We start from the raw sequence: 17,806 nt of genomic DNA on the forward strand, positions 1-17,806 counted from the left end.
TGTCACTGTATTAGCCGAGGACAGGACCAAGAAGATATCTGGGGTTCAGAAGTTTGGCAACGTTGCCAGGGTTACAGTGACCATAGAAAAGGTCTCTTCGACCGGCCCCACCATCAAACCTCTCCCAGTTGTCCTGGCTCAGAAGGACGAAGAGGAGAAGATAACTATTGATGTCCTTGTAGAGTCGGGTGTAAAACAGGTTGAGTCCGTTAGTATTGTTGGCGGGGATCCACAGAGGTATTTTGAGATTATTCCATCCAGCCTGCAAGTCAATGGATTCCAAGTGGTCTCCACCAAGAGAATGAACTGGTCCCAGAGCCCATCTGGATTTAACCTCTCCCTTCAAGCTAAAGACAAGAGCAGTCCACCTTTAGTTTCTCCAGTTTCAGAAATCCATATCCCTCCGTGTAAACAAAGCCTGTTTAGCTTTCTGGAAGACACTTACATTCTCACACTAAGTGAGTTTTCACCACCAAAAACACATGTGATCAGAGTTAGTGTGAGTCCAGCACATTTGAATGTTACATTCCACATTAAAAGTAACTCTGATAGCCACAAATTTAAGATTAACCCCAAAACAGGCATACTTGTTACCTCAGAGTCCTTTGACTTTGAGAAAAAGTCTCGTTATGAATTTGACGTAATAGCGAATCACGGTGAAGCCGAGACCCATATAGTCGTTGAGATAACTGACGAAAATGACAACGCCCCCACATTCACCAAGCCCTCATACCAAACCACACTGTCAGAGAATGTACCTATAGGCAGCAGCGTTCTAACAGTCTCTGCAATAGACGTGGACAGGGGTCGAAATGGCTTCGTGACCTATGCCATAGCCAATTCAGCTCCTTCCCCATTCACAATAGACCCAATCAGTGGTGTGATCTCTACATCTGAGGATCTGGACTACGAGTTGATGAAGAGGTGGTATCATCTCAGAGTGTGGGCTTCGGACAGCGGCAGTCCCTTCAGTCATGTTTCTGAATGCGCTGTGACGATCACCATGAGCAACGTCAACGACAACACCCCTCTGTTTGAGCAGGTGGGATGCAACGCCACCATACCTGTAGATTTAGCGGTGGGAGAGCCAATCGCAGAGCTGTCTGCTGTTGACCTGGACGAACTACAACAGCTCAGATATGTGATCGAGTCAGGGAATGACCAAAAACTGTTTGACATTGATGCTGTATCAGGAGTCATTACACTGATCAGACAGATACCCACAGTTTCGATAGAGACTGAATTACCTTCGTTCAGACTCAGAATCACAGCAACTGACGGTAAACATACCTCTGATCCCTCTGTTGTTACTGTTACTGTCGTCAACCAGAGCATTGAAGCCACAGTCAGTTGTCAGGAGACTGGGATTTTCAAACGGCTCACAGACAAACTGAAAGAATCCATAAAGCCAGTGTTGACTATCCAGGATGAGGACTCCTTCTCAGACGTTCATATCATCAACCGCCACTCTCCTAAGTTCAACTCTGGCATCCCGAGTACTATTGACATCAGAGAGGACTTCCCTTTAAATTCTACTATCCTTCACTTCAAGGCTTCAGATAATGACACCGGATTCAACAGCAAGCTTGTGTATGCCATCTCAAGTGGAAATGAAGACGGGTGTTTCTCCATTGGTATTTGGTCTGGGGAGCTTATGCTTGTGTGTCCTTTAGATCGAGAAACCAAAGAGTTCTACATTTTGAACGTAACTGTCTATGATTTAGGAAGCCCACAATCCTCAGCATGGAAATGTCTTGCTGTGAATCTATTGGATGTTAACGACAACCGACCAGTATTCAACCAATCCAGGTATGTCGTGCACATCCCAGAGAACACGGAGGTTGACACAACGATATTCCAAATGCACGCAACAGATTTAGACTCTGAGGGCAATGGAAACATCCTATATTCGATGCTGACGCTAACCAATCTGTTCAAGATCAATGAACTCACTGGAAAAGTGAAGGTGTCTGGTCGTTTAGACAGAGAAGCCTTTCCCAGACATGACCTGAAGGTAGAGGCTAGAGATCAGTCTAAAAAAGACCCACAGCTCTTCTCTTTGACCGATCTGGTGGTCGTTTTGGAGGACATCAACGACAATCCTCCCAAGTTCGTCCCCAAGATCTACAACATCAAAGTCCCTGAGGACTTTCCCTTGGGGACGGTGCTACTGTGGGTCGAGAGCTACGACTTAGACCTGGGCAGCGCTGGACAGGTCAGCTACAACCTGAAGAACAGTGAGAACGGGGCCTTTTTTCTGGACGCGTTGACGGGATCTCTAACCCTTGAGAAAGAACTGGACTTCGAGATGAGACAGTCTTACAACCTGACGGTTCAAGCAGTTGACCATGGTCTTCCTCGGTCACTCTCCTCTTCCTGTTTCATCGAGGTGGAGGTCCTGGATGTGAATGAGAACCTGAATAAGCCAGTCTTCTCCATGTTTGTCTATGAGGCCTCAGTGATGGAGGACGCTCCTGTGGGAACCTCAGTGTTCACGCTGACAGCAGCAGATTGGGACCAGGGGAAAGATGGAGTTGTCAGGTATCACATTCACGATGGATCTGGCCTGGGAGTTTTCATGATCGATGAGGAAACAGGTAAATGTGTGTGTGTGTGTGTGTGTGTGTGTGTGTGTTGTGTGTGTTTGTGTGTGCTGTGTGTGTGTGTGTGTGTGTTTGTGTGTGTGTTTGTGTTTGTGTGTGTGTTTGTGTGTGTGTGTGTGTTTGTGTGTTTGTGTGTGTGTGTGTGTTGTGTGTGTGTGTGTGTGTGTGTGTGTGTGTGTGTTGTGTGTGTGTTTGTGTTGTGTGTGTGTGTGTGTGTGTGTGTTTGTGTGTGTGTGTTGTTTTGTGTGTGTGTGTGTGTGTGTGTTTGTGTGTGTGTGTTTGTGTGTGTGTTTGTGTTTGTGTGTGATAACAGTAAAAATCTATTTGATATAATTTTCTTTAGTATGAATGCATTGCTGTTACAGTAGATGAGAAGTGGTATGACAGCCTGTGGTAAAAAGAAGAAAAAAAGAAAATGGATGTGCATTGTTAAAATAACCTGAGGCTGCTTGGGACGTGTTCCTTCATACTGGCTACTTTACAGAGGATAGCCTGTGACCTCACAAAGTATCACATTGCATTAGCATGGCTCCCTCCTGTTGGGAAATTAGATAGACAAATAGAAATAGACAATGCTGTGTCATTGTAGTGTGGAATACCTGCACTGATACACATGGCCTCCCTTTCAGAATCTTACTCCTACTTATAATCTTTTAGATTTTGACAACGTATTCTCCAGTTTTAACTGGGGGGGGTAAACCTAGATGATTTAACTATCCAAGTTGTTCATCACCACACCTGTCAGCCAAAAAATGATGCGAATACAGATGGATGACATTATAAACGATTTCTCCTTCTGTTTTGCAGGTGTAATCCGCACGGCTGAGACGTTGGACCGCGAGGCCGTCCCACACTACTGGCTGTCGGTCTATGCCAAAGACCTTGGCACCATTCCTTTAGTGACCTGGACAGACATATTTGTGGAAGTCCTGGACATCAATGATAACCCTCCCCAGATGTCCCAGCCGGTCTACTTCGGCTCAGTCCTGGAAAACATGCCTAAAGACAAGTCAGTGGTTCAGGTCACTGCTACTGACGTGGACAGCTCCTCTGAGGGGAAACTCACCTTCCAGCTGTTGGAGTCACCGCGAAGGTATTTCACCATCAACACCAAGACAGGTAACTGACACATTTCACAAGGAAACACGGACCGATGTGATTTTATTTCTGTAGTCTAACACCAAATACAGGTTGCTGTATTGTGTCCATATCATATTTTTCAGGCAGGGGCTGTGGGAGGGTGTGTGAGGGGGGATTCCATAGGAGGGATGGAGATAGATCCATGGCTCCACGGCTCTGGTTCTCTCCCCTCCACCTAATCGTGGAAACAATCACTGCTTCACAGGATCCCATCTCACAGGGATGGACTGACTTAAATGAGGGTGGCAGAGGGCCGAACCACAGGGGGAACGAGTTAATTTGTTAACCATTACTGCTGTGGCCTGACTGGCCTTGACGCTGGCTGCTGCGGTGGCCGCCACTGACCCGGAAGTAAATCATATTTTGACAACCTACAACATCCATTCAGTTTTGTGAAATGTACATCACATTTTTGCCATTTTTCTTGTTCATGTGTTTCAAATATACATCTCAATATACCATTTAAGTGTAAAACATGGCAGCTTCTCAAGTTGAATAGAAAATGGTAGATTATAACATGTGTCAACGGTAAGGTGCACATGCATCACCCAGGGTGTGCCACATCACGTGAAGCCGGATCAAGTTTAAACTACACTTATTTTCTACCTGTAAACGTACAAAAATATTATCCAGTCATGTCTGGGCTGGGAGGGGAGTGAGTGTAAAATATCAACTGCCCAACCAGAAAGTTAAACCCCAAATCTCTGATAGTTTCATCTTGCAGCTGAGTGCCTGTCACACAGCAACAGAGCATGGGCCTTTGAAAACAGGGCAAATTGCAACCAGATTAGCTCTACGTCACAAGCTCCTACAAGTCTGTCTGTCCTCGACTTGTAATCTCTGCTGGGCTGTGTGTGTGTGTGTGTGTGTGGGTGTGTGTGTGTGTCTCCTTACCCCCAGGCTAACACCAAAGGATTAAAGCTGAAAAGACACTCCATTAATGCCTTGGAAGATGTACAATAGATTAGATGTTTTATAGAAACACCCAGTGTAATCAAGAGACAGGTTAGTGTCGCTAAGACTACCTGGGAGTGGTCTGAGTGGGGAAAACTAGCTGCTATTGGCAGAGAGGTTTGCAGCTCTCTTTTTTTATTAGTCTATTAACTCATTTACTTCCTGGTGATGTCACCAGGCATGCCAAAACTCCTCCCACTAAAACAGGCAGACATTTCTGGTGGTCTTTTCAAACAGCTCTAACACTTAAAGGGTATCATCATTTTCACAACTTCACAGTATTATCCCAACCTCATAGTGTGGAAATATACACGGAGTGTACAAAACATTAGGAACACCTGCTCTTTCCATGACATAGACCGACCAGGTGAATCCAGGTGAAACCAGGTGAAAGCTATTGTCCCTTATTGATGTCACTTGTTAAAATATTTAAGTGCCTTTGAACGGGGTATGGCAGTAGGTGTCAGGCACACCGGTTTGAGTGTGTCAAGAACTACAACGCTGCTGGGTTTTTCATGCTCAATAGTTTCTCATGTGTATCAAGAATGGTCCACCACCCAAAGGACATCCAGCCAACTTGACACAACTGTGGGAAGCAATGGAGTCAACATGGGCCAGCATTCCTGTGGAATGCTTTCGACACCTTGTAGACTCCATGCCCTGACGAACTGAGGCTGTTCTTAGGGCAAAAAGGGCTGCAATTCAATATCAGGAAGATGTACACTCAGTGTATATAAAACACAGGAAATCAGGGTTTTGACTGCACTGGGCCTTTAACTCATTACTATGACAAGGACCTTGTCCTTCTACATTCTGAAAGTATTCAGACCCCTTGACTTTTTCCACATTTTGTTATGTTACAGCCTTATTCTAAACTTGATTACACCCCCCCCCCCACACTTCAATCTACACACAATACCCCATAATGACAAAGCAAAAAACTGTTTATTTTTTATTTTTGCTCTGTTCATCTTTGCCTCGATCCTGGCTAGTCTCTCAGTCCCTGTCGCTGAAAAACATTCCCACAGCATGATGCTGCCACCACCATGCTTCACCGTAGGGATGGTGACAGGTTTCCTTCAGATGTGACGCTTGGCATTCAGTCCAAAGAGTTCAATATTGGTTACATTAGACCAGAGAATCTTGTTTCTCATGGTCTGAGAGTCCTTTAGGTGCCTTTTAGCAAACTCCAAGCAGGCTGTCATGTGCCTTTTACTGAGGAGTGGCTTCCGTCTGACCACTCTACCACAAAGGCCTGATTGGTGGAGTGCTGCAGAGATGGTTGTCCTTCTGGAAGGTTCTTCCATCTCCACAGAGGAACTCTGGAGCTCTGTCAGAGTGACCATCAGGTCCTTGGTTACCTCCATGACCAAGGCCCTTCTCCCCCGATTGCTCAGTTTTGCCAGGCGGCCCGCTCTAGGAAGAGTCTTGGTGGTTCCAAACTTCTTCCATTTAAGAATGATAGATGCCACTGTGTTTTTCGGGACCTTCAATACTGCAGAAATGTTTTGTTACCCTTCCCTAGATCTGTCCCAAGACACAATCCTGTCTCTGAGTTCTACGGACAATTCCTTCGACCTCATGGCTTGGTTTTTGCTCTGACATGCACTGTCAACTATGGGACCTTATATAGACAGGTCGGTGCCAAATCCTGTCCAATCAATTGAATATACCACAGGTGGACTCCAGTCAAGTTGTAGAAACATCTCAACGACGATCAATGGAAACAGGATGCACCTGAGCTCAATTTCGAGTCTCAAAGCAAAAGGGTCTGAGTAGTTATGTCAATTGAAAACATTTGAATGAATTTGAAAAAAATTATAAAAACCTGTTTTTCGCTTTGTCATTATGGGGTATTGTGATGTCACTATGGGGTATTGTGATGTCACTATGGGGTATTGTGATGTCACTATGGGGTATTGTGATGTCACTATGGGGTATTGTGATGTCACTATGGGGTATTGTGATGTCATTATGGGGTATTGTGATGTCATTATGGGGTATTGTGGTGTCATTATGGGGTATTGTGATGTCATTATGGGGTATTGTGATGTCACTATGGGGTATTGTGATGTCATTATGGGGTATTGTGATGTCATTATGGGGTATTGTGATGTCATTATGGGGTATTGTGTGTAGATTGATGAGGATTAAAAAAAAAATGTAATCCATTTTAGAATAAGGTTGTAACGTAACACAATTTGGAAAAAGTCAAGGGGTCTGAATACACTGTAGGTGAATAAAAAAGTATGAATGAAGTGAAACCTCAGCTTCTATCACACAAACAGCATGGTAGATTCATTTCTGAGAGGATATGAGCTGTGCTCCTCATGTCTGAACAGGATCAACACATGACTCAGAGAAGTCTGACTAAGCTCTTAATTCAGGAGTGTAGCAGCTAAGTACACAAGGTACAGTATCTGTAGAGATGTCCCAGCAGGAAGTCAGATAAGAGCCAGTAATACATTTCAATAGAAGCAGTGTAGCTGTATTACCAGCTGGAAGAAACACAAAAACCTAAACTAGAAAATACTAATAATTTGCGGGTGCTTATATTTGTCCTGTAATTGTTGTTTTCTGCATATCCCAACTCCCCCAGGGAGTGGGGTCACATCGTCAAGTACCCCAAGAGCAATTGGGTTAAGTGCCTTGCTCCAGGGCACAGAGAAAGCTTTTCACCTTGTCTGCACTGGGACAAAAACTGAGACACTAACACTCTAACCTTAAGGCTACCTGCCACCCCAGAAGAAAACATATGGAGGTCAAGAGACCTCATTTACAATGAGGCCTAGCAGAGAAGGACAACTTCATTACAAAAACACAGACACAGGAAGTAAACCAACAAGTCTGTGCTAAATGATAAAAGCAGCAGCTTCCTAACGTGTCTCACCTGTCTAAATAATGTCTCCGCTAAAGACCCAGCAGGATTTGTTTTTGAGTGCCGTAAAAGCGAAATGCCCCTTAAATGATCACCTCCCCCACCCACACACACACACACACACGCACGCACATGCACGCGCACGCACACGCACACACACACACACACACACACACACACACACACACTCTTGCATGGTAATCAGTCCCTGTGGTATCACTTGGGGCAGTCGAGTGGTGAACTAAACTAATGTTTCTCAGGCATGTTTAGTCTGTAGGCCACTACTCTGATATCAACTCAGGCATGTTTAGTCTGTAGGCCACTACTCTGATATCAACTCAGGCATGTTTAGTCTGTAGGCCACTACTCTGATATCAACTCAGGCATGTTTAGTCTGTAGGCCACTACTCTGATATCAACTCAGGCATGTTTAGTCTGCAGGCCACTACTCTGATATCAACTCAGGCATGTTTAGTCTGCAGGCCACTACTCTGATATCAACTCAGGCATGTTTAGTCTGTAGGCCACTACTCTGATATCAACTCAGGCATGTTTAGTCTGCAGGCCACTACTCTGATATCAACTCAGGCATGTTTAGTCTGCAGGCCACTACTCTGATATCAACTCAGGCATGTTTAGTCTGTAGGCCACTACTCTGACATCAACTCAGGCTGTGAAACAGACAACCTCACCCAGATTTCAACACGGTTGAAAAGTGCCAAACCAGTCATGTAACCTGTTTTGTCAGGTTTTCTGATCTCATAGACCCTTTAATTTGGCAGGAGAATTGACCTGTTAAACGAACAGGAGCAGAATGGGAAATCTTTACCAAATGACAACACAGTAGTGGATAGTGTATCAGTGGATAGATTGGGTAAGGGGAAAGGGGAAATGGGAAAGGGGGAAAGGGGAAAGGGGGAAAGGGGAAGGGGAAGGGGAAATGGAAAGGGGAAAGGGGAAAGGGGAAATGGGAAGGGGGAAAGGGGAAAAGGGGAAAGGGGAAGGGGGAAATGGGAAAGGGGAAAGGGGAAATGGGAAGGGGAAATGGAAAGGGGAAAGGGGGAAAGGGGAAATGGGAAGGGGGAAAGGGGAAAAAGGGGAAAGGGGAAGGGGGAAATGGGAAAGGGGAAAGGGGAAGGGAAAGGGGGAAAGGGGAAAGGGGAAATGGGAAAGGGACAGGAAAGGGGAAAGAGGAAAGGGAAAAGGGGAAATGGGAAAGGGGAAAGGGGAAATGGGAAAGGGGAAAGGGGAAATGGGAAGGGGAAATGGAAAGGGGAAAGGGGGAAAGGGGAAATGGGAAGGGGGAAAGGGGAAAGGGGGAAAGGGGAAATGGGAAGGGGAAATGGAAAGGGGAAAGGGGGAAAGGGGAAATGGGAAGGGGGAAAGGGGAAAAGGGGAAAGGGGAAGGGGGAAATGGGAAAGGGGAAAGGGGAAGGGAAAGGGGGAAAGGGGAAAGGGGAAATGGGAAAGGGACAGGAAAGGGGAAAGAGGAAAGGGAAAAGGGGAAATGGGAAAGGGGAAAGGGGAAATGGGAAAGGGGAAAGGGGAAATGGAAAGGGGAAAGGGGAAAGGGGAAAAGGGGAAATGGGAAGGGGGAAAGGGGAAATGGGAAAGGGGAAAGGGGAAGGGAAAGGGGGAAAGGGGGAGGGAAAGGGGGAAAGGGGGATACCTAGTCAGATTGTAGCAGGTTGACGTTTATTGTCATAAGACTTGTCCTGGAGGCAGAACTGAGCGATTTTCCCTTAGGCAGGCCAGCTGTAAAGTCAACATTCATGAAAACAAACATTTACTTTTTGGTCTTAATTTAAGGTCATCATTAGGGTTAGCGTTGTGGTTAAGGTTATGGTTAGGCATTAGGGTTCAAATCTGATTTTATGATTTTCTGGCTGTGCCAGCACGTGACCACTCTTTTGTATTGGCCAACTCCTGCAACACACGTTATACTATTAAAGTATCCACAGTCCTAAAACGTTGAGTAATTTATAAACAATAACAGGATCTAGAAAGTTCTCAGAGGTTTCTTTGTTTAGACCATGAAGACAAATAAACACTGTTAATAAACAGACGGGGTTGTGGGAAGACAGAAGAGTTAACCAGCTGCATGGGGCTCAGACAGTGACAGGTGTGCTGGGTCATTCCACTAACTTGGTGCCTTTTGAGAAGCGTAAAAAAAACACACACTGTTTCCTTTTCTCTCTCTGTGTTTCCTTCTCTCTTCCTCTGTTTCCTTCTCTTTCTCTGTTTCCTTTTCTCTCTCTGTTTCCTTCTCTCCCTCTGTTTCCTTCTCTCCCTCTGTTTCCTTTTCTCTCTCTGTGTTTCCTTCTCTCTCTCTGTTTCCTTCTCTCTCTGTTTTCTTCTCACTCTGTTACCTTCTCACTCTGTTTCCTTCTATCTGTTTCCCTCTCTATCTGTTTCCTTCTCTCTCTCTGTTTTCTTCTCACTCTGTTACCTTCTCCTTCTGTTTCCTTCTATCTGTTTCCTTCTCTATCTTTTTCATTCTCTCTCTCTGTTTCCTTCTCTCCCTGTTTCCTTCTCTCTCTGATTTCTTCTCTCTCTGTTTCCTTCTCTCCCTGTGTTTCCTTCTCTCCCTGTTTCCTTCTCTCTCTGATTTCTTCTCTCTCTCTGTTTCCTTCTCTCCCTGTGTTTCCTTCTCTCCCCTTGTTTTCATTTCTCCCTGTGTTTTCTTCTCCCTCTGTTTCCTCCTCTTTCTCTGTTTCCTTCTCTCTCTCTGATTCCTTCTCTCTTTCTGTTTCCTTCTCTCTCTGATTCCTTCTCTCACTCTGTTTCCTTCTCTCTCTCTGATTCCTTCTCTCTTTCTGTTTCCTTCTCTCTCTGATTACTTCTCTCTCTCTGTTTCCTTCTCTCTTTCTGTTTCTCCCTCTGTTTCCTCCTCTTTCTCTGTTTCCTTCTCTCTCTGTTTCCTTCTCTCTTTCTGTTTCTCCCTCTGTTTCCTTCTCTCTCCCATATTCCTTCTCTCTCGGTTTCCTTCTCTCTCTGTTTCCTTCTCTTGCTGTTTCCTTCACTCTCTGTGTTTCCTTCTCTCTCTGTTTCCTTCACTCTCTGTGTTTCCTTCTCTCTCTGTTTCCTTCACTCTCTGTGTTTCCTTCTCTCTCTGTTTCCTTCTCTCTCTGATTCCTTCTCTCACTCTGTTTCCTTCTCTCTCTCTGATTCCTTCTCTCTTTCTGTTTCCTTCTCTCTCTGATTACTTCTCTCTCTCTGTTTCCTTCTCTCTTTCTGTTTCTCCCTCTGTTTCCTCCTCTTTCTCTGTTTCCTTCTCTCTCTGTTTCCTTCTCTCTTTCTGTTTCTCCCTCTGTTTCCTTCTCTCTCCCATATTCCTGCTGTTTCCTTCTCTCTCTGTGTTTCCTTCTCTCTCTGTTTCCTTCACTCTCTGTGTTTCCTTCTCTCTCTGTTTCCTTCACTCTCTGTGTTTCCTTCTCTCTCTGTTTCCTTCACTCTCTGTGTTTCCTTCTCTCTCTGTTTCCTTCACTCTCTGTGTTTCCTTCTCTCTCTGTTTCCTTCACTCTCTGTGTTTCCTTCTCTCTCTGTTTCCTTCACTCTCTCTGTTTCCTTCTCTTGCTGTTTCCTTCACTCTCTGTGTTTCCTTCTCTCTCTGTTTCCTTCACTCTCTGTGTTTCCTTCTCTCTCTGTTTCCTTCACTCTCTGTGTTTCCTTCTCTCTCTGTTTCCTTCACTCTCTGTGTTTCCTTCTCTCTCTGTTTCCTTCACTCTCTGTGTTTCCTTCTCTCTCTGTTTCCTTCACTCTCTGTGTTTCCTTCTCTCGCTGTTTCCTTCACTCTCTGTGTTTCCTTCTCTCTCTGTTTCCTTCACTCTCTGTTTTTCCTTCTCTCTCTGTTTCCTTCACTCTCTGTGTTTCCTTCTCTCGCTGTTTCCTTCACTCTCTGTGTTTCCTTCTCTCTCTGTTTCCTTCACTCTCTGTGTTTCCTTCTCTCGCTGTTTCCTTCACTCTCTGTGTTTCCTTCTCTCTCTGTTTCCTTCACTCTCTCTGTTTCCTTCACTCTCTGTGTTTCCTTCACTCTCTGTGTTTCCTTCTCTCTCTGTTTCCTTCTCCCTCTCTGTTTTCTTAGGCGTCATCAACACTCTGACCTCTCTGGACCGGGAACAGCAGTCTGAGCACAGTATGGAGGTAGGAGACTGAGACACCTGCTTGTCATTAAACAACATGTGAATTTTTTATGAGATCGTTAAAAAGGCCTGAAATGAGAGCTTAAACTACTCTATAAATGATCCGTAACAAGTGTGGTCTTGATAAATAACATTTCTCACCAAATATATGTGATTTGTGATACATAAAACTTTTTTTATTTAATTTAAGTCTCAATCAATCCTCCATATCCTACTGTTAGACTAACCCGTCTTCCCCCGTCTTCCTCCTCTCAGGTGATAGTGTCAGACAACGGAGCCCCTCCTCTCCGCTCCACCTCTACAGTGATCATCCAGGTGCTGGATGAGAATGACAACAGACCCCAGTTCAACCACAAGCTCTTCCAGGTCTGCTTCTATTGGCTCTTTGGGGTTTCGGGTCAGCGTCCGAAAGGGCACCCTATTTCCTGCATAGGCTGTGTTTACACATGCAGCCCAAATCTGATCTTTTTTTCCACTCATTTGTCTTTTGTCCAATAACATCAGATCTTTTTCTTATTTTTTCCCCCCTAATTTCGTGGTATCCAATTGTTCGTAGTTACTATCTTGTCTCATCGCTACAACTCCCGTACGGGCTCGGGAGAGACGAAGGTCGAGAGCCATGCGTCCTCCGAAACACAACCCAACCAAGCCGCACTGCTTCTTAAATCAAATCAAATCAAATGTATTTATATAGCCCTTCGTACATCAGCTGATATCTCAAAGTGCTGTGCAGAAACCCAGCCTAAAACCCCAAACAGCAAGCAATGCAGGTGTAGAAGCACGGTGGCTAGGAAAAACTCCCTAGAAAGGCCAAAACCTAGGAAGAAACCTAGAGAGGAACCAGGCTATGTGGGGTGGCCAGTCCTCTCCTGGCTTTGCCGGGTGGAGATTATAACAGAACATGGCCAAGATGTTCAAATGTTCATAAATGACCAGCATGGTCGAATAATAATAAGGCAGAACAGTGGAAACTGGAGCAGCAGCACGGCCAGGTGGACTGGGGACAGCAAGGAGTCATCATGTCAGGTAGTCTTGGGGCATGGTCCTAGGGCTCAGGTCCTCTGAGAGAGAGAAAGAAAGAAAGAGAGAATTAAAGAAAGCACACTTAAATTCACACAGGACACCGAATAAGACAGAAGAAGTACTCCAGATATAACAAACTGACCCTAGCCCCCCGACACATAAACTACTGCAGCATAAATACTGGAGGCTGAGACAGGAGGGGTCAGGAGACACTGTGGCCCCATCCGAGGACACCCCCGGACAGGGCCAAACAGGAAGGATAAACCCCACCCACTTTGCCAAAGCACAGCCCCCACACCACTAGAGGGATATCTTCAACCACCAACTTACCATCCTGAGACAAGGCTGAGTATAGTCCATAAAGATCTCCGCCATGGTACAACCCAACGGGGGGCGCCAACCCAGACAGGATGACCACATCAGTGAATCAACCCACTCAGGTGACGCACCCCTTCCAGGGACGGCATGAGAGAGCCCCAGTAAGCCAGTGACTCAGCCCCTGTAATAGGGTTAGAGGCAGAGAATCCCAGTGGAAAGAGGGGAACCGGCCAAGCAGAGACAGCAAGGGCGGTTCGTTGCTCCAGAGCCTTTCCGTTCACCTTCCCACCCCTGGGCCATACTACACTCAATCACATGACCCACTGAAGAGATAAGTCTTCAGTAAAGACTTAAAGGTTCTTAACTTAGCTCGGATCCAACCCGGAACACAGCTCGCATCCAACCCGGAAGCCACACCAATGTGTTGGAGGAAACACTGTGCACCTAGCGACCTGGTCAGCGCGCACTGTGCCCGACCCTCCAGTGCGCGATGAGACAAGGATATCCCTACCGGCTAAACCCTCCCTAACCCAGACGGCGCTAGGCCAATTTTGCGTCGCCCCATGAACCTCCCAGTCGCGGCCGGCTGCGACAGACCCTGGGCTCGAACCCAGAATCTCTGGTGGCAGAGCTAGCACTGCGATAACATCAGATATTTTTTTCAGAGCTGATCTAATTAGTCAAAATACCAATTAGTGAAAGCAGTGGCGGTTCAAGCTTGTATGGCTTCCTGGGTGAACCCCCCCCCTTCTGCCCCCCAGGGCTATCTTCTGTATACCAACCCTACCTTGTCACAATTCAACTGATTGGCTTAAACGCATTAAGAAGGAAAGAAATTCTACAAATTAACTTTTAACAAGGCACACTTGTTAATTTAATTGCATTCCAGGTGACTACGCATGATGCTGGTTAAGAGAACTACAAGAGTGTGCAAAGCTGTCATCAAGGCAAACTTTTTAATATCAATTTTTATTTAACCTTTATTTAACTAGGCAAGTCAGTTAAGAACAAATTCTTATTTACAATGACGGTCTACCCCGGCCAAACCCAGATGACGCTGGGCCAATTGTGCCCCGCCCTATGGGACTCCCAATCACGGCCGGATGTGATGCAGTCTGGATTCAAACCAGGGCCTGCAGTGACACCTCTTGCACTGAGATGCAGTGCCTCAGACCACAGCGCCACTCGGGAGCCTAAAAGGGTGGCTACTTTGAAGAATCTAAAATAAAAATATATTTAGATTTAACACTTTTTTGGTTACTACATGATTCCATATGTGCTATTTCATCGTTTGGATGTCTTCACTATTATTCTACAATGTAGAAAATAGTAAAAATAAAGAAAAACCCTTGAATGAGGAGGTGTTCTGAGTTGTGTCGAAGCTTTTGACCGGTGGCTTGCGAAAGTATTCATTTTTCATTTTTCCTATTTTGTTGCCTTACAACTTTTTTGGGGGGGTTATATCATTTGATTTACACAACACGCCTACCACTTTGAAGATGCCATTTTTTTTATAGCATAGCTATTCACTCCCCCGAAAGTCAATACTTTGTAGAGCCACCTTTTGCAGCAATTACAGCTGCAAGTCTCTTGGGGTATGTTTCTATAAGCTTGGCACATCTAGCCACTGGGATTTTTGCCCATTCTTCAAGTTGGATGGGTTTCGCTGGGGTACGGCAATTTTTAAGTCATACCGCAGATTCTCAATTGGATTGAGGTCTTGGCTTTGACTAGGCCATTCCAAGACATTTCAATGTTAAAACATTAAAACATTTGAATGTTGCTTTTTCTTATTTTGTGTATGTGTAGGGCCATTATTTTGCTGGAAGGTGAACCTCTGTCCCAGTCTCAAATCTCTGGAAGACTGAAACAGGTTTCCCTCAAGAATTTCCCTGTATTTAGCACCATCCATCGTTCTTTCAATTCTGACCAGTTTCCCAGTCCCTGCCGATGAAAAACATGGGATGGTGCTCTCGGGGTGATGAGAGGTGTTGGGTTTGTGCCAGACATAGCTTTTTCCTTGATAGCCAAAACCTCAATTTTAGTCTCATCTGACCAGAGTACCTTCTTCCATATATTTGGGGAGTCTCCCACATACCTTTTGGCGAACACCAAACGTGTTTGTTTATTTTTTTCTTTAAGCAATGGCTATATTTCTGTCCACTCTTCCGTAAAGCCCAACTCAGTGGAGTGTATGGCTTAAAGTGGTCCAATGGACAGATACTCCAATCTCCGCTGTGGAGCTTTGCAGCTCCTTCGGGGTTATATTTTGTATCTTTGTTGCCTTTCTGATTAATGCCCTCCTTGCCTGGTCCATGAGTTTTGGTGGGCGGCCCTCTCTTGGCAGGTTTGTTGTGGTGCCATATTCTTTCCATTTTTTAATAATGTATTTAATGGTGCTCTGTGGGATGTTCAAAGTTTTGGATATTTTTTTATAACCCAACCCTGATCTGTACTTCTCCACAACTTTGTCCCTGACCTGTTTGGAGAACTCCTTGGTCTTCATGGTGTCACTTGCTTAGTGGTGTTGCAGACTCTGGAGCCTTTCAGAACAGGTGTATATATACTGAGATCATGTGACAGATCATGTGACACTTAGATTTCACACAGGAGGACTTTATTTAACTAAATATATGACTACTGAAGGTAATTGGTTGCACCAGATCTTATTTAGGGGCTTCATAGCAAAGGGGGTAAATACATATGCACTCACCACTTTTCCATTATTTATTTATTTTTTTAGAATTTTTTGACATTTTTTTTTTTCTTCATTTCACTTCACCAATTTGGACTATTTTGTGTTTGTCCATTACATGAAATCCAAATTAAAAATCAATTTAAATTAGAGGTTGTAATGCAACAAAGCAGGAAAACCGCCAAGGGGAATAAATAGTTTTGCAAGGCACTGTATATCTGAATTTGGCTGGCTTGTTTAAACGCAGCCATTGTGCACTACTTTTGACTTGGACCATATCTGGTTAAAATTAGTGCACTAATTAGGGAATAGGATGCCATTCAGCCCTACTTACTATTAAAGCACTTTGTGTCAGCTGCTGATGTAATAATGGGCTTTTATAAATAAATGTGACTGATTAATTCATTGATTGGTTCCAGGTCAAACTACCTGAGCAACATAGGGGTCAGGGGGCGGAACCACAGGCGGAGGTGTATCGGATGGTTGCCCAGGACGACGATGAAGGGCCCAATGCTGAAGTCACCTTCAGTCTCCAGGACAACCAGGACGAGAGGTTTGAGATCCTTCCAGACACTGGGGTAGTGACGGCACATGGGGACTTTACAGCAGGCAACTACAGCATCCTCACGGTACGTGGACAACCCCATAGTTAACATGTTCCACAGATTCTTCTGCTTTTCACAACCACACGCAATGGTGGAGCACTCTTTAGGACACCTGCTATTCCAAAACAAAAACAACCGCATCTTCTTTCATGATTCTCGTCCACATGTAGAGTGTAAACGTGCATGTGAAGATGCATGTGAACACCATTGTGATGAACACCAACCCTGTCATGTTCTCATGTAGTGTGATGAGTAACACAAAGATCCACACCCCAGCGCAATAACATTAGCATTGTCTCTCCATCCCATCCATTCCCTCTGTCAGATCAAAGCAGAGGATCATGGGAGTCCGGTGAGATCGTCGACAGTCCGCCTCGACGTAGAGTGGATCCCCAAGCCGAAGCCCACCTCCGATCCGCTGACGTTTGACGAGCCACACTTCCCCTTCGCTGTCATGGAGACGGATCCTGTCACTCACATGGTGGGGATCATCTTCACGGAGACACAGAGGCTACTGTGGTATGACATCACAGGTGAGGACTAACATCAGTAACTCTGACGTCAAATCAAATCAAAGCAAAGCAAATTTTTATTGGTCACAAACACTTGGTTAGCAGATGTTAGTGCGAGTGTAAAGGAATGAATAAGAATATGTACATATAAATACATGGATGAGTGTTGGTCGAGCGGCATAGGCAAGATGCAGTAGATGGTATAGAGTACCGTATATACATATGAGATGAGTAATGTCGGGCATGTAAACATTACATAAAGTGGCATTGTTTAAAGTGGCTAGATGTGTTTAAAGTGATGTGTGTAGATGTGCAGTATGTTGTGTGTTGATGATATGGACCATGCATAAGTACAGTGTTTCTTTAGTGTGTAGAATTACAGCCTATTTTATACAAACTAACATCCTGGAAAATATGATCAGATGTGTGAAATTTAATGTTTTTCTAGCAAAAGTTATATTAGTTGACACAATAAAGACTTAGAGTAAAGTTACTGTGTAGAGTAGTTGTTTTATTAAACTGACCAAACGGAATGAGTCAAAAGGATCTGTCAACATTTCACACATTTATGGAACGTACATAAAGGCAAGTCAAAACGTGACCAATCAAAGACTGCAAATGGACTGTGAAGGAAAAGAGACTTTTATTGATGATGAGAATCTGGCATGGAGCTGTGCGCTGTGTGTTTTGCTGTGTGTTTTGCTGTGCGCTGTGTGTTTTGCTGTGTGTTTTGCTGTGCGCTGTGTGTTTTGCTGTGTGTTTTGCTGTGCGCTGTGTGTTTTGCTGTGCGCTGTGTGTTTTGCTGTGTGTTTTGCTGTGCGCTGTGTGTTTTGCTGTGTGTTTTGCTGTGCGCTGTGAGTTTTGCTGTGCGCTGTGTGTTTTGCTGTGTGTTTTGCTGTGCGCTGTGTGTTTTGCTGTGTGTTTTGCTGTGCGCTG

The 17,806-nt window shown here is 44.9% G+C and overlaps 1 protein-coding gene across 1 annotated transcript in view; it reads left to right on the forward strand.

The window, feature by feature from the left end:
• Positions 1–17,806, forward strand: part of LOC112220588 (protocadherin Fat 2) — an 86,832-nt gene that overhangs the window by 11,724 nt on the left and 57,302 nt on the right. Inside the window, exons 2-7 of the mRNA XM_042303432.1 lie at positions 1–2,597; positions 3,411–3,722; positions 11,660–11,718; positions 11,973–12,083; positions 16,173–16,382; positions 16,684–16,891. The exon at positions 1–2,597 is cut by the window's left edge and continues 697 nt beyond it. Of these exons, the coding sequence (XP_042159366.1) occupies positions 1–2,597; positions 3,411–3,722; positions 11,660–11,718; positions 11,973–12,083; positions 16,173–16,382; positions 16,684–16,891 (3,497 nt within the window). The remainder of the gene's footprint in view (positions 2,598–3,410; positions 3,723–11,659; positions 11,719–11,972; positions 12,084–16,172; positions 16,383–16,683; positions 16,892–17,806) is intronic.

Source organism: Oncorhynchus tshawytscha, linkage group LG21, assembly GCF_018296145.1.
Source record: "Oncorhynchus tshawytscha isolate Ot180627B linkage group LG21, Otsh_v2.0, whole genome shotgun sequence".
NCBI classification, from domain to species: Eukaryota; Metazoa; Chordata; class Actinopteri; order Salmoniformes; family Salmonidae; genus Oncorhynchus; species Oncorhynchus tshawytscha.